Source organism: Artemia sp. Qi Xiang Cuo, chromosome 15 (assembly GCF_049724085.1).
Source record: "Artemia sp. Qi Xiang Cuo chromosome 15, ASM4972408v1, whole genome shotgun sequence".
Taxonomy (NCBI): Eukaryota; Metazoa; Arthropoda; class Branchiopoda; order Anostraca; family Artemiidae; genus Artemia; species Artemia sp. Qi Xiang Cuo.
The window spans coordinates 60,921,997-60,937,961 of NC_142808.1; the positions used below are offsets into that span (position 1 = coordinate 60,921,997).

Genomic DNA, 15,965 nt, shown 5'->3' on the forward strand with positions numbered 1-15,965 from the left:
GGGGGGAGAGGAGAAAGGGGGTAGAGGAGAGAAAGTGGGAGATAGAAAAGAGAGAGAGGGAGAGGAGAGAGATAGAAAGGAAGAGTGAGAGAGAGAATTAAAGAAGGTGGCTTTACTCACAGCTACTTGTTAGCAGTAATTATAAATAAATAATGATCTGGAATAGGTAACCAAAAGTTCAAAGTGAGCCAGAAGATTTTCATTAATTTTTTATATATTTTTAAGAATTTAAAAGTATACTCCGTACACTCTTCAAACAAAATAACAAAAATTAAAAAAAAAAAAGTTGGAAACAGGTACAAAATAATTTCGTCCTATTTTACTAGAAAAAAAACTTTCTGGCCTTTAGAGTTCCAAAAATTTTTCTTAACTTAAAAAGATCAACGACTTAGTTATTCCATATCTCTTAAAAGCACTAAAAACTAAAAAATAGACTTCATTAAAAGCTCAAAAGGTTAAAATAAAATTTCACCGTGTTCAAAATGGCGTCCAAATTTTACTGAAAAGAGTGTTAAAACGAATCTTAATTTGTCTTTTTCAAAAGTTAATTATCTCACATAAAAATAGTAATGAAGTAATTCTCTAATTTCGCGTTTAAGTAACAAAAATTTACATTTGTCACGAAACATTGAAAAGAGAAAAGGCAATTCGTGGCACCATTCTTCAGTTTGTTGTTAACCTTGAGGTTACAGGCAATTAAATAGGATAGATTACATTTTTTATTCTTTGCAATATTAATATGAGTAACCGAATATCTCCAGAGAGCTTAACTTTTAGCAGAACGAAAATTAAATTACGTAAGAACTATTTTGTTTTGTCTAGTCTAATCAAAAGCTTATAAGCTCATTAAAGATCACAACGTAAAGCAGTGCCAAAATTCGAGACTGGGAAGGGGTGAGGTCTAGAATCAGACACATCTGCAGGAATTTTATTGACGAAGGAAAAATGGACGAACATATTGAAAAACCATATCAGTTTAAATATTTCAAGGGGGGTCTACAACACATTATTTTATTTTGGCAACGACATGATGAAATTGCGTAAAACCCTCTTATCACAATTTTTTCACTTTTCAGGGATAGAGAGGGAGTCGAGATACAGTGATCCCCTCTCTGGATGTGTTATGAAGTTCAAGAATTTCTGAGGGAAGAGAAAGGAAAGCGTTCAAACTTAGTGGGCCAGTCTGTATGGAACTAAATTGCAGGAAGAACTATCTGAGACTGGTACAGCGTCGACGTTCCAAAATACTGTAGGAATCTATGTTTTTTAAAATTCATCCCAGCATAAACAAGAGCACCCTACTCTCTCTTTCCTCAAGCAAGCAAATAGTAAAACTAATTGACGGATTCACTCTACATGAATCCTTTAAATCCACGCCATTTATGCCTTTTTTGCCAAATTTTACAAATACTTGATAATTTTTTTTTCATTTCTGCCAACCGTGGTGCAAGACCTGATGCTTGAGGAGCAGCCCAAAGGGGGAAAAAGAAGTTCTCTTGCCCTTACTAGTTCTGAGGAGCTAGCGCCACTTGCCATTGATGGCTGGCAAAAGGTTGATTGACTCTCCCGTCTCTTTTACGACTTTTTCCTGCCTAAGCTGGACCAATTTTACCTGTCTAAGCTGGCCTGAAGCTGACGGGTGTGGTTCTCGGTATAGTGGGGGAGGGGAGGGGAATATGGTGGACAACTCGACACTACAAAGAGAGTCTCTTCTATAAACGATAAAAAAAGGGCATATCCTATATAATAACACCACGCCCGAGGAGAAACTAATAGCCAAGCAACCATTGGTATTACATTATTATTTGTTTTGTTTTTGGTGTGGTGTCAATGGGCCTATATGGCTTGAGCCACGACTTTGTGAATCCTCCCTCCCCAAAAAAAGCAATATATAAATATCATCTAAATTAAATTCAAATAGTACTTTTTTGCTATTTTGATGAAACTTTGAAACCTCGTTTTCTTTCTATTGTTATAAAATTACGACAATTTTAATTACATGCGTCATGGATGGACCTGGTGAGCAGAAAAATAAGCAAAGCTTACAATTCATGCGAGCAGCCAGTTGGCTTCTCCATTCTATGTCCCTCTCTAAGCAGTTGAAATAACCTTTCCATATTTGGAATTGTTGGATACGGAGTGCCACCTAGCGCCATGATTTCCCACATAAGTACTCCAAATGACCACCTACAATAAGAAAAAAAGAATAAGTGTTCAGCAATTAGATAAGACATGCGTTAGAACAGACAACCGCCCGTAAGCATGTGACATTTACCCTTAAAAATATACAATTAGTTCAATCACTGTTTGGAAAAGCCATATAATACCTTAGCAGAATAGCAAAGCAAATGATGATCATTTTAATAGTAGTATATCCCTTTTTGTTTATGTATAATTAAATAGGAAGAATTATAATATAAATTCATTACTAGGTAATTAGTAATATAATTAAAACTTCAAAGCTGCTACTAATTATAAATCACAAGCGGGAATTCAAGTGGTAATTTGGATTTATACGAAATAAAGAAAATGATGGTTTTAGATATTTCTTTTATATACTTAGTAAATACAGCTATCTGTGTAGGAGTCTATTAATCTTCTATTTTTTTGCCTCCGCTTTTGAATGTAAATTACCAATGAACATGCATAAATTGTCGTACCAAAGCTAGCTGGTCATTATAAAAAATTGTTAATGAAAAATTGTCAGATAGGCTCTTTTGTTTCAGCATTGGTAAAATTATTACTATTTTTTTTAATTAATTTAATTAATTTGTCTTCTATGATATAAAAAGTAGTCATTAGTGCAGAAAATAAATATTCTTCCATTTTTAAGAAAATCTAGTAAAATAAAGGAATAGAAGGTTTGTATTTTTGATGTTTTACGTTTCTTATATTTCTGCAGTTAATAGTTGCATAAAAAATACTAGTTATACGAAACAGAAAACCCTGATTAACTCCGTTTGAGTTGAAATCATCAAGAAATAAGTACTCAGAAAAGAACACAAACAAACCAAAAATCAATTGCACCATAAACAGTTAAAATTAAAAACAGCTTACACGTCAGATTGTGAAGTATAAACTCTTTTGAAAAGTGCTTCGGGCGCCATCCACTTCACAGGCAGCCTACCATCTGTAGTCTTTCTATAGTAATCATGGTAGTGGATATCACGCGCTAATCCAAAATCAGCAACTTTTATAACATAATCTTCAGAGACCAGTACGTTTCTCGCAGCTAAGTCTCGATGTATGCACTAAAACAAACAATCTTGTTATACTGAGGCTTTTGTAATTTTAATGGCCTTCGAATAACAAGCTTATGCCGTAGTTCCCAAACATAGGTCGGAGCTTGGAGGCAAGGGCTACTAAGGATTCTTGGGATGAGGGAATAGGAAGGGATGAAAAGTATGCTTTAGACCGTAATTTTTCAATATTGTTCATAAAGGCCTTCAGACACTGGGTTAGCTAGAAAGGGAAAGGGAGGATGGTCTGTCTGTAGGCACAGCCTCTAAGGGGGTACCAAACTGGGTTGTTTATAGCCTAAAATAAACCAGATTTTGTTTACTTATATTGTGCTAGAGATGGTAGGAGGGAAAAAAAAAACTGATTTTGTCCCCAGGCGCTGAAAACCCAAACTACGTTTCTGCCTTGAGCGCACAATCAATCAATTAACACAACTCATTCGTGACAAAGGCACCAATTGAGGGATGGAAGCAGGGGGCAATTACCCCTTCTGAATTTTTAAAAAAGTCAGTTGGTATTTACATTGAAAAAATACAACCCCCCCCCCCCCCCACTCCCAGATTCTGAAAAAAATACCTTTTGTGACTCAATTTATTTTAGAAGCAAAAAATTCTTGCCCACATCTCCCATTTCTACATTTTTGAGAATTAGCAGTCCTAATACGTGTTTGTAGGTATGTTTAAACACATGGATTTCAGCTATGACACCAAAGATTAATTAAACTAAAACCGCAAGCTAATATATAACGGAAATGCATTTGTCACCATCCCTAAACAAAAAATTAAATGTCAGCGGGCTCGTCTTTTTGAACATAAAAACTCCGAACCATATCCCCAAATTGGAAGCCCCCTCCCTCCCAAACTGACCTTAAACTACTTCAAATAAGAATTCGGGTACTGCCTCTGTTGCACCAAGTTCTAAGACGGCTAACTCTTTTAAGATCACTGAAACATATGTTTGTTAAAAAAAAAAAAAAGAAGATTGTGGAACTATTACTTAACTAGATTTAAATGCTAGGTTGAAATCGATCAAACTTAAATGAACCCTATTTTGCTTATTTTCCTTTCTTATTTTTACGGGAGTTAAGTCATAGTTAATTAGTTCAACATTGGCTTGTATTTCGAATTTGTACAAATACTAGAAATTCGGAATTCGATGTTACCATCAAGTCCATAGAGAGATAAAACTTTATGGTATGAAAATATATAAATCCACTTTATGCATTGACTCTAAACTATGCAGGTACAAGAAACATTAATGGAATTAGGTCTGCCATTTAGCGAGCGAAGGTGAACTTGTCGAACAGTTTAGGTAGAAAGCATCCCTGAGAGCTAGGTAGGGTAATTATTTCTGTCGGCCAATCCTAAATGACAAAAAAACGTAAACAATATGGCATTAGACTTAGCAGTCCCTACCAAAGGTGCTGATCTCAATTTCATGGCCCGTTGACAAGGAGGTGTAATAGGGGAGGGGGCAACCTTTGCTTTCGCAAACCCTTCCTGTTTAACTTCCCCAATTTTTTCCAGGTATTCATTTAGAGCTTGGTCGACCCTGGCTGAGCTTACAGAGTCAGGCCACTGACCCTTTTTTTCAAAACAAATAACCAGCGACACCAGACCTCAAGTCCTTGTCCTCACAGACAAAGAATTTCAAGTGTAGCGTGCTAACCATTCAGCTATAGATAGACATATATATTGATAAGTGTATCTTAAAGCTAAGCATACGGCCATGAATACAAAAAGGCACAAATAAAATAAACCTAGATAAGCGACCATCATAAAACACTTGAATGAAACACTACAGTTGCCTGATGCTAGTACTTAATACTTGGAAATACGGTCGTGTATAGCGTACCAGAAAATCAAAAAAGCACAAATATAATAAGCTTACCACAGCCATCATAAAAGAAAAAAAATATTAGTCCTGGCTATAAATATAAACAAACCATACTAATACTTAGGGAAAGCAAAGAGCTTGCAGAGTAACAAAACAATAAAAGCAAAGGTATAATATATATTAAAAAATGACACGATCCTTCCACAATAATAAAGTCAAATTTGGTGCAAGTATTTCATTTCTTTTTTCATAAAAGTAAAAATTATAACAAATGTTAAATGTTTACAAGCTGAAATTCAAATTTTGATTTTGGCACTAAATTATAAGATCCTGTTTTGCCATCTCCCTCTAAAGTACTCTCATGCTACAAAAAAGGTTCCTAAACACCACAAAAAAGCTTGAAATTCGCTTGACCCTTCTGATAGTGGGTATAATAAAGCAATTGCTCTCTTATTATTGAGGGAAGTTGAAAGTAAAGGCATTAATGCCCCGGAAAATTTTGATTCTGAAAGTGAAGACTATGAGCCTGGTCTAGTTGTAAAATTTTCAATGGAAGTTGGAAACCTTTTGGCCAAACAAAAACCGATAATGAGAGAGGGACTCCTGGCAGGGTGCAATAAATGGATTATTGAAATATGAGGGTCATGTTTACAGTGAAGTCCGGGGTGTGATTGGGCCTATTATGGACCCCTTAGCAAATATTCCAGTTTTAGATAATCCAAAGTTTATTAAGCCATTTTTCAGCCAATTGAAAAGGGTGAAAGCGTTGATCAATAGGTCTGATAGTCTAATGATCAATGCAAATCCGTTGAGGGTCAAATGATCGTTGTTGAATTTTTTTGAGGACAGGGACTTTATGAATATTCAAAGTCTAGAGGAATTAGAAAGAGAATTCACCGAGGCGTATTTGGCGGGAAAAACTGCTGGAAAAAAATTTCAGGAATTAGCTGAGCTCAAGCAGTCAGCTAATGAAACAGTATATCAGTTTCATATGAGAGTTGAGAGTGCAGCGAAAGCTTACGGGTTTGAATTTGGAACTCCAGATGTTTTTCCCGAAGGGATAGCTTTGCATTTTTTTGTGGAGGGCTCAAGAGTGAATATAAAGATGCATGTATTAGAACATGAGGATTAGTATGGTAATTTGAAAGAAGGGTATAAGGTTGCAAAACGTTATGAATCCATAGAAAATGCATTTTTAGGAAAGACACATGAATTTTTATCGGCTGCCGTAGGGTTTGGCATGAGAATGACAGGGAAAGATGAGGAACTTCGTCGAGGCTGGCAAGACGTAAAACGAGGTCAGGGAATAAGAGGTAGGTCATTTGGTAGGGGATACAGAGTTAGAGATAGAGGTCAGGATAGAAGTTATAGTGTAGATAGTGGAAACAAAGGATTTGGTTACATATCCCAGGGAAGTGGTAGTAATACTCCCGCTACCAGAGAGTGCTACATATGTCATAGTACAACTCATCTAAAGACAGATTGCTCAAATATTATCTGCAATAACTGTAAGAAAAGAGGACATGTGGCTAAGTTTTGTTCAAAACAATCAAGGGAAGTGCAGTATAGAGATAGATCCTACTGTTTTGTATGTGGGAGTAAGGAACACAAAGCCTATGATTGTCCTAACCAATACAGGGATCAGGACAGGGCTCAGGGAGCAGGCTCTACAGGTATGAATCAGGGAAACTAGAAAGCAAGATAGTAGAAGAGGAGTTGGTATCTGGTGTATTTGAAAATTCTCCTCATTGTGAATATTTATGTTACATGGGATTAAGTGACGCTAATTATCCTATTATGAAGAAAGTAATTTTGACTGATTTTGAATGCAAAGGTTTTGTGGATCCTGGTTGTCATAAATCTTTACTTGATGAGTTTGTATATAAAAAAACTTGATACGACAAAAATCAAGGCCGAGCAATCTTTGGCAAGGATTAAGCCGAAAGGTCAAGATTCAAAGTCTATCCCTGCTTCACTTAAAGTTATCATGGATGTAACAGTTTTTGAAAAGGCTATCTCACGAACTGTTTCCTGGGAATTTTTGGTAGCCCCCGGCTTAGGGTTCGATGTTGTTCTTGTGTGGAAATGATAGGTCTATTATTAGCTCGTGTTTCTTAGGAAGTATAGTGATGCCAAGGAAAGCAGTCATAGACCCCTTTTCAGTAAAGGTGGCGGAAGTCATTTTTAGATCAAATTAAGGCTTGCCTTTACCCGATGGGATAATTATCATTACGGAGCCAGCTGAACGATTTGATGAATTTTTGCATGGTACCGCAGTAACTGTCAAAGATGATAGAGGCCTTGTTTTTGTTTTTAATAATAATGAGCAACCCTTAAAATTACATCGACGTGAGGTACTTGGAAACTTTGTCGAAGTGTCTGATGATCAAATTTATGCTTGCAAGGTAGAAATTATAAATGACAAGGGTAAAAGTAGTGGCAGGAAAGGAAGTGATAATTTTGAAAGTGAACCGTGGAGTAATGCTGAGTTTCTGGCAAAATTTGAATTGAGTCATATTAATAGAAAGCCAGAAATTCGTCAAAAATTAGAAAATCTGCTTTTGAGGTATAAGAAAATATTTTCAGTTCATGCATATGATATTGGCGAAAATAATTTGATGGAATTTCAAGTAGACATTGACAAGAGTAAGCCACCACCGAAACCTCAGTTAATTAATCTTCCAATTAAAATGTAGGAGGTCTTGCAGCAGCATATTTATAGGGTTTATCTTTCTTGTTCGCATGATTGGCACTGCAACGGGAAAAGCGAGTAGCGTTTTTACAGTCCTTAGCAGCGTAACCGTACTCTTGGAACTGAAAACACCTCATTGGCAAATACCAATACGCGTCTATTCAGAAGTGCTTATAGCCCAAAGCTATAGGGCTGTTCATTGCTACTTGTAAATTGTCCTTACTTTGATATCAGTTTTAATGCTTTGATTAGCATTTGTTTTTTTTTAAGTTTGATCTTGAAATAACTCAATTTTTAAAACTAGAAACTTTTTGCAATAAAAAACGAAAAAAGAATAATTAGAAAAAGTTCCGAAAAATAAGATTTTCAAATAAAGTAAAGGCCATTTTATACATAAGTTCAGCTGATACAAACACGTTTTAAAATTCAGAGTCAAAACGACCAGAAATTACTATTAAAGAATAAATGAAACCCAAAACGGACAGAAATTAAATAAGCAATCATAGCAAAAAAAACATACATCAATTAATTACATAAATTAATAAATAGATATTAAAGAAAGTTATTATTTATTGAATATAAAAATCAAGCTTAAAACGAAACAAAATATTTGACTATAGAAGTATAAATGAAACTCAAGACAAACAGATCTTAAATAAACAATCAGAAACCAGGATCAACTCTAAGCTAAAAGTGTCTTCATGGAATCTGAATGGTGGTGTAGTCAATAAACTCCCACTCATTGAAAGCTTGATGTCTTGCAGCGACGTTTTGTGTCTATAAGAACATTTCCTTTCAGCCGATTCGCTTTCCCTGTTAAAAGTGAATGACAAAACTCGGCTTTACGGGGTGCCAGCTAAGAATTCGGGCAGAGGAAGACCTTCCGGCGAACTGGCAATGCTCACCTTTCAGTGCAATCAGTTCTCACCTTTCGGCATCAGTATTGGTCGAGAACGATTGTTTCCTTGGCATACAAATTATTTTTCGGAATTTTTTTTTTAATTAATTTTTGTTCGTTTTTGATTGCAAAAAGTTTCTAGTTTTTAAAAATTCCTTATTTTAAAATAAAACTTTAAAAAAAAAAGAATTGTTCATCAAAGTTTTAAAACTGATATCTTTGAAAGTAAGGACAATTCTGATCGCCTTTCTGATCTCTCGCTCTACTCTTCTCTTGAGGAGCTTGTAAGTATCCCGGCTGTGGCGGTCGGATTTATTACAAAAAAAGTCGCTTATCCTCACATAGCGCAATGATCTCATCTGTGATCCGTGGTTTTTCATTGGGAGTTTTTCGTCCGAGGACGTCGTTCGCTGTCTCGATGATTGATGATCTGGCCTGCTCGGTCAGGGAATCTATCTCATTAGAGGTGGTCAAGGGAAAATTATTTGCCAGGAACTCTCGGAATTTTTCAGGTAGATTGGAAGAGTAGGTCTGCCTTTTTTCGGGATCCTGCAGCAGATCCACCCTGAATCTTGGGATTTTTGTTGCTTTTTGCAATTTTCTCATTCTTGGCTTGAACCTTGACATCAGGAGAGTGTGGTCAGAGTCGAAGCCTTCTCCAGGTAATGCTACTGTGTCTAGTACAGAAGACTTCCAGTGCTTCGATATTAGCATATAATCAATCATGTTCTCGATTTTACCGTCTAGGGATCTCCAGGTCACTTTACGTCGATGGTGGTGTTTGAACATTGTATTCGTTACGAATAACTCGTTTTCTTAGCAGAAGTCCAGAAATCGTTCACTTCTTGCATTGAGTTTACCTTGACCAAAAGGCCCCATTATATCGGACCGACCGGTATTATCCGTGCCTACTATAGCGTTAAAATCCCCCATGACGATCAGTACGTCTTTCTTATGGATTTGGTCGATGATGCTTTGTAGTGTGAAATAGAATTTATCACATTCTTCCATGCCCCGGACGGAGTCTGGGGCATAGACTTGGATGACAGAGATATTCTTGGCAGCTCCCTTCAGTCGTAAGACGGTTATTCTTTCTGAGACTGGGGTGAAAGAGATAAAAGATTTTTTAGCAGTTGGTGAAACGATGAGTCCTACACCTTGTTGATGAACTCCACCCTTGCGGAAAGACAAGAAGAGGGAGGCTCACGAGAGGTTTTCTTGTCGTGCTCAGGGGAGGTGCGTCTCAGAGAGGCCGATAACATCACCATAGTATTTTTGCAGTTCTCTAATGGCCAGATCTAGTTTTTCCAGTCTGGCAGGCGTTCAGATGTGTAGCATGCCAAAGTGTAAGGTGGTTTTTGTCGGAACAAAATAACCGTGTGGGTTTTTCGCCACGGGTGGGGGTCGTCCTAGGCCTAGGGTTGTCGGCTGCCCTGGACGTGGTAGCAAGTAAAATCATCTTATCATAATTTAAAATTGATTGTTCTTCGGTTACCCCGGACACGGTAGCAGATATTTTTATAATACTGAGCCTTTTTTCCTGATACTGAAGAGAGGCGGTTTCTTGACTAAATCGGTTTTGGCGGCAAGCTACTCTTCTTCACCTCCTGTCAGTGGCCAGTATCCGTAAATCTGGATCCTCAACCCTTCCGCAGTTGTCTTCCTATAGAGGGTCCTCCCACGATGGTGTTCTGCTTCACCATGCTTTGTAAACCATTGCTGGGAGAAGGTTTGTAACTAACGGGACGTTCCACATGCCTATGGGCCCCCTGCTGAGTGTACATCCGATGGGCCTTTTTCCTCCTCCGCCCGTATTTACAGTCCCGGGTGAGGGTGTCCCAGTTTCAATTAAGGACCCCCAGGGAGTGGGTCCTCCCTTGGTCCGTGCCTCCTCCTCAATGGAGGTACCCTACATATCTGTAGGGCGTTCCCCTATCCACCACCTGGGGACGCGCTGAGTGGCCTGGGAGAGGCCCCTACTATGAAATCTCAGTAGGTCTCAGAAAGCATACTTCTCTATGCTCTGTCCAATCTGTATTTTGTCCCAAATGACCATTCGTATACGTATATCCATAACTCCGGAGCGACGAGTTCGCTTGAGTTCATGCTCTGCTCGAACGGCGTGACTGCGAATGGCTCAAGTCATGTTGACTTGGGCATATCAGTATCGGATCATTTACCAATCTCCAACTCATTTGTCATTGACAGTGTTCGCTTTAAAAAAGATGATAAGAAACGGAAGCGGAAATTCAAATGTGACTGGAACAAAATAAATGTTGCTGTATATAAAGTAGAGTTTGATGCCACACTCGATAAAATTAAAATCCCTTTCCAACTGCTGCTACAATCCTCAGACATCATTGAGTCGGAGAAAAAAATTCTAATAAACATTTGCTGTAGTGAAATCACACATGCAATGCGTTGGGCTCAGCGTTGTCCCGTTCCTGTACGTAAAGTTCGTTCAGGTTCAGAAATACCTGGCTGGTCCATTAATCCGGCTTTACAGCAAAAATGCAAATCTTCAAAGTTTTGGCACTAAATATGGAATGATTGCGATCGGTCAATATCGAGTGCCGTTAATGACATACGGTTATATACCAAACGTCGTTTCGCTAAGTTTCTTGCCAATCACAAAGCTAAAATTATTGACTGCAGGAGTGAGCGTCTTGCAACTAACCCAAATGAAATTCTGAGATTCATTGGGGGAAATAAGTCAAAAGGTGTCGCTTCAGAGCTTCCAAGTGAGTGTGACTAGATCAACTATTTCTCCAGCGAATTTTCTCCACCTGATCCAGTGTTAAAAACCCTCTATGAATCACTACTTTTGGATAGTTTAGTTGATACTGAATCAGAAATTAGTTTGTTAGTTACGGCCTCTGATATTTATAGTGCTATCATTTACCTTCGAAAAAAGTTTTCGCGTGGTTATGATCAATTATGTGGTTTTCATTTATTACATGCAAGTGATAAGCTGCTTCAAATCAACATTTGTTTTAGCAAATCTTTTTTAATTCTATTGTCCTCGACTCTTTGTGTGTCTGTACATTGACTCTGCTTCCGAAAAAAAGATAAAGATAGCCGGCAATTTTGTTTCTTTAGGCCTATAACAGTTTCTTCTGTTCTGTGTAAATTGATGGAGTTACTAGTGATTAAGGACATAAATAAGGCTTGTTCAACTCCGGAAAACCAATTTGGATTTAAGGAAGACTATAGTCGGGACCACGTGCATTATATACTTGCCAACGTTCTGATGGATATCGAGAATAGTGGCAAGTTTTTCGTCCTTGCGTCTCATGATGTCTCTCGTGCTTTCGATTCTAGCTTGCATTCTCCTTTGCTGTATAGTGCGCAGCAGCGAAGTCTCAATCGCTTAGTTCTGCGGGTATTAAAAAATCTGACTGTGAGATTGTGTGTTGTCGTGAAAGTATCTACTCGTCATGGTTACGTAATGTGTAAGCTGCAATTTGAGTTTGGAAAGGAATCCGCCAGATTCCTTTCCAACTTCGGCAAATCTGTTACTTTCGGCAAATCTGTTAGTGATGCTGGATCCATAGAGTTAGGAACTCAGAGTGTTCAGTTAAGACGAATGTAGTTTTACTACAAATAAGAGTTCGGATACTTCCCCCTTCCTTAAATGTAAATAAAAACCAAACACGTCAGCGTCATTTGCGCTTAACCGAACACGAATTATATTAAAAAAATTTTCTTTTACAGTTTTTACAGTCTTAAATCAGTGAATATAAAAATAAAATGAAATTGAAATAAACTATTGAAATTATTGATTTTTAAAAAATTAATATCATTATACATAAAATAATAAATGTGTTGTTTCTTATGCTTACAAAGTCTGTTCAATGCGCTTTTAGCTGTCAGTAAAGCGCCACTGACGCAGCTTTAAACTTTTACAGTGAGAGAGGGAGGCGATACCCAATTTCTTGTTTGTAGTGATTTTTGTTCGTTTCAAGCTGGATTTGAATATTCAATTTTAAGTTTCACTCGTTTTAAGATTTATTTATTCATTTATATTAATATCTATTGTATGTTAGTTTGCATTGATTGTTTATTTAATATCTGTTTGTCTTAAGTTTCATTTATACTTGAATAGTAAAATATTTTTTTCGGTTCAAGCTTGATTTTCACATTCAGTCAAAGAATTACTTGCTTTAAGATCTATTTTTTCATTTATATTTACTTGTTGTATGTTTGTGGCTATGAGTGCTTATTTAATTTATATTCGTTTTCGGTTTCTATTCCGAGCTGCTCAAGATGTCTCTCGTGCTTTCGATTCTACTGTGCATTCTCATTTTATATATAGTACGCAGCAGCGAAGTCTCAATCGTTCAGTTGTGCGGGTATTAAAAAATCTAAATGTGAGATTATGTGTTGTCGTGAAAATATCTACTCGTCATGGTTTGTAATATGTAAAGCAGCAATTTAAGTTTGGAAAGTAATCCGCCAGAGTAGTGTAACTTCGTCACTATTATATAGTAACAGTTGTGTTGTACCCCTGAAAAAGCTAGATTTAGTTTTGTTTTTAAAGATCTGGACTTTTCTACTCTCAATTACTTTGAAGACATGCTGTTTTTAAGTAGAACTGTATCGTCTGTTGAGCATAAGTTTTCTGTCCATAGTAGGGAGTATGCCGAAATTAATCTCAATTCTGATGCTTCAAAGAGTGAGGTCCTTACTTTCGGAAAATCTGTTGGTGATGTTGGATCCGTAGAGTTAAGAAATCAGAGTGTTCAGTTAAGACGAATATTTTTTATTGCAAAAAGTCTTTAGTTTTTAAAAATTCCTTATTTCAAAATCCAACTAAAAAAAAACAAATGTTCATCAAAGTATTAAAACTGATATCAAAGTAACAATATTAAAGTGAAAAATGAGTTTGTGTCAACCTCGGAGTTTTTATTATCTAGTGTTTGAACTATTTTTAACACAATGGCTATCTCAAAATTTGATCGGATGGGTCTTGGGAAAAAAAGGGCGTGAGCATCAAAGTCAAAAAGGGCCTGAGTGGGGGGCTAAGTGGCTATCGGTGCCTTTTAAAGCTTTAACGGGGAACTAGAACTTTTTATTTTCAATAAAATAAGTCTTCTCTGAAGTTTATACGAGAACCCCTTCTTTAAGAACCATTTATGTCCCAAGAGTTAGACTTACAACGTTCACTCTAGGGTCCTTGGGGTTTTGTTGACCTCGTTGTCTTTATATACTATATTTGAACTATTTTTAACTCAACTATCTCCCATAATTTTTCACGGATGAGTCTATCCATCCTAAAAACCCAAAAGCGTGTAGGGCGGGAGGGACTAGTCGCCCTCCGATCGTTTTTTACTCTGAGAAAAGGAACTAGAACTTTTATTTTCCATTAAAATGAGCTCTCTCTGAAATTTTTACGAGCATCCCATTCATAAGAACCATATTGGCCTCAGGACATGCCTTACAATGCTTGCCCCCCGGGCCATAGGGGGTTGTATTGACAACGGAGTTCTTGTTATCTGACTTTTGAACTATTTTAAAAAAATGGCAATCTCAAAAGTTGTATCGAATGGGTTTGCGGAAAAAAGGGCGTGGCGGGGGCTAGGGACCCTCCGATCTCTTTTGACTCTTAAAAACTGAAACATTTTATTTCCAATAAAATGAGCCGTCTCTGAAGTTTGTACGAGCTTCCCTTCCACAACAGCTGTATATGCCCCCCAGGCATTACTTACAACGCTTACCCCGGGGCCTAAAGGATTATGTCCATCCCGGAATTTTCGTTATATGATCTTTGAACTGTTTTGAGAAAAATGGCTCTCTCAAAGTTCTTATTGGATGGGTTTGAGGAAAATAAGACATGTAGACGCTGGGAGCTAGTTTTCTTCGATATCTTTTGACTCTAAAAAAGGGAACGAGAAATCTCAATTTCCAATCATATGAGCCCTCTCCGAAGTTTATACGAGAATTCCTTTCCATAAGAACTATATATGCCCCCTGAGCATTACTTTGCAACGCCTGTCTCCAGGTCCTAGGAGGTTGTGTCGACCCCGAAGTTTTCATTATATGACCTTTGAACTATTTTTAGAAAAAATAGTTATCCCAAAGTTCTTATTGGACAAGTTTGAGGAAAAAGAGCATGGGGAGCTAGTTGCCCTCCGATATCTTTTGACTCTTTAAAAGTGAACTAGAACTTTCAGTTTCCAAGCTAATGAGCCTTATTTGAAGTTTATAAGAGCATACCTTCCATAAGAACATACATGCCCCTAGTGCAATACTTACAACGCCTGCACCGGGCCGTAGGGGGCTGCGTCGACACAGGAGTTTTCCTTATCCGACCTTTGAACTGTTTTTAAGGAAATAGCCATACGTAAAGGAGTTGTTGTTATATTCTTTGTGCAGTATTTTTAAAGACATAGCTACCTAAAATTGTTTTTAAGAGTTCTTTGGGAGGAAAGGGCTTGGGGGGCTAGTTGCCATCTGATCAAGGTGAATAGAACTCCCGATGATTGATCCCCTGCTGAAGTTTATACGAATTGCCCTTCTATATAGAAGTGCCTCTGGGAAAAACTAAAAGGAGTATGGGGGAAGGTTACCTACCTTTCGATCACTTTTGAATCTAAACCAGTGAATTAAAAATTTCAGTTTTCAAGCAAATGAACTCTCTACAAAGTTTATAGGAGCATCCCTTCCATAACAACCATATAGAACCCCAGGGCATAACTTAGAACGCCTACCCCCGGGCCCTGGGGGGGCTGTGTTAACACCGGAGTTTGTGTTATCTGAACATTGCAGTATTTTTGACAAAATGTCTCTCTCGTAATTTTCATCAGATGGGTTTGGGAAAAGAAGGTGTGGGTAGGGGGCTAGTTTTCTTCGGATCTCTTTTGAATATTAAAAAGTGAGCTCGAACTTTAAATTTCCAATCAAATGAGCCCTCTCTGAATTTTAGCCCCCTCTTAAGGGTCCTGGAAGCTGTGTCGACACCGCAGTTTTTGTTATCTGAGCTTTGAACTATTTTTGACAAAATGTCTATCTAAAAATTTTATCTGATGCATTTAGGGTGTGGAAGGGGGAATGGCTAGTTACCCTCCGATCTCTTTTGACTCTTAAAAAGTGAACAAGAACTTTCGATTTCCAATCATATGAGCCCTCTCCAAAGTTTATGCGATCATCCATTCCGTAAGAGCTATATATGCCCCCACAGCGTTACTTACAACGCCTGCCTCCGGGCCCTGGGAGGTTGCATCAACACAGGAGCTTTTCTGATCTGACCTTTGAACTATGTCTAATTAACTGGCTATTTAAAACATTTTTTCGGTTTGG

At 37.5% G+C, this 15,965-nt stretch overlaps 1 protein-coding gene across 1 annotated transcript; it reads right to left on the minus strand.

Moving 5' to 3' along the window:
- Positions 1-2,042: 2,042 nt before the first annotated feature.
- LOC148943947 (fibroblast growth factor receptor 1-like) lies at positions 2,043-5,139 on the minus strand. The gene is made up of 3 exons (XM_089101297.1): positions 5,131-5,139; positions 3,058-3,251; positions 2,043-2,187 (listed from the first exon to the last, which is right to left on the minus strand). Exons 1-3 carry the CDS (start codon positions 5,137-5,139, stop codon positions 2,043-2,045), a joined length of 348 nt encoding a protein of 115 aa, XP_088957423.1.
- Positions 5,140-15,965: the final 10,826 nt, after the last annotated feature.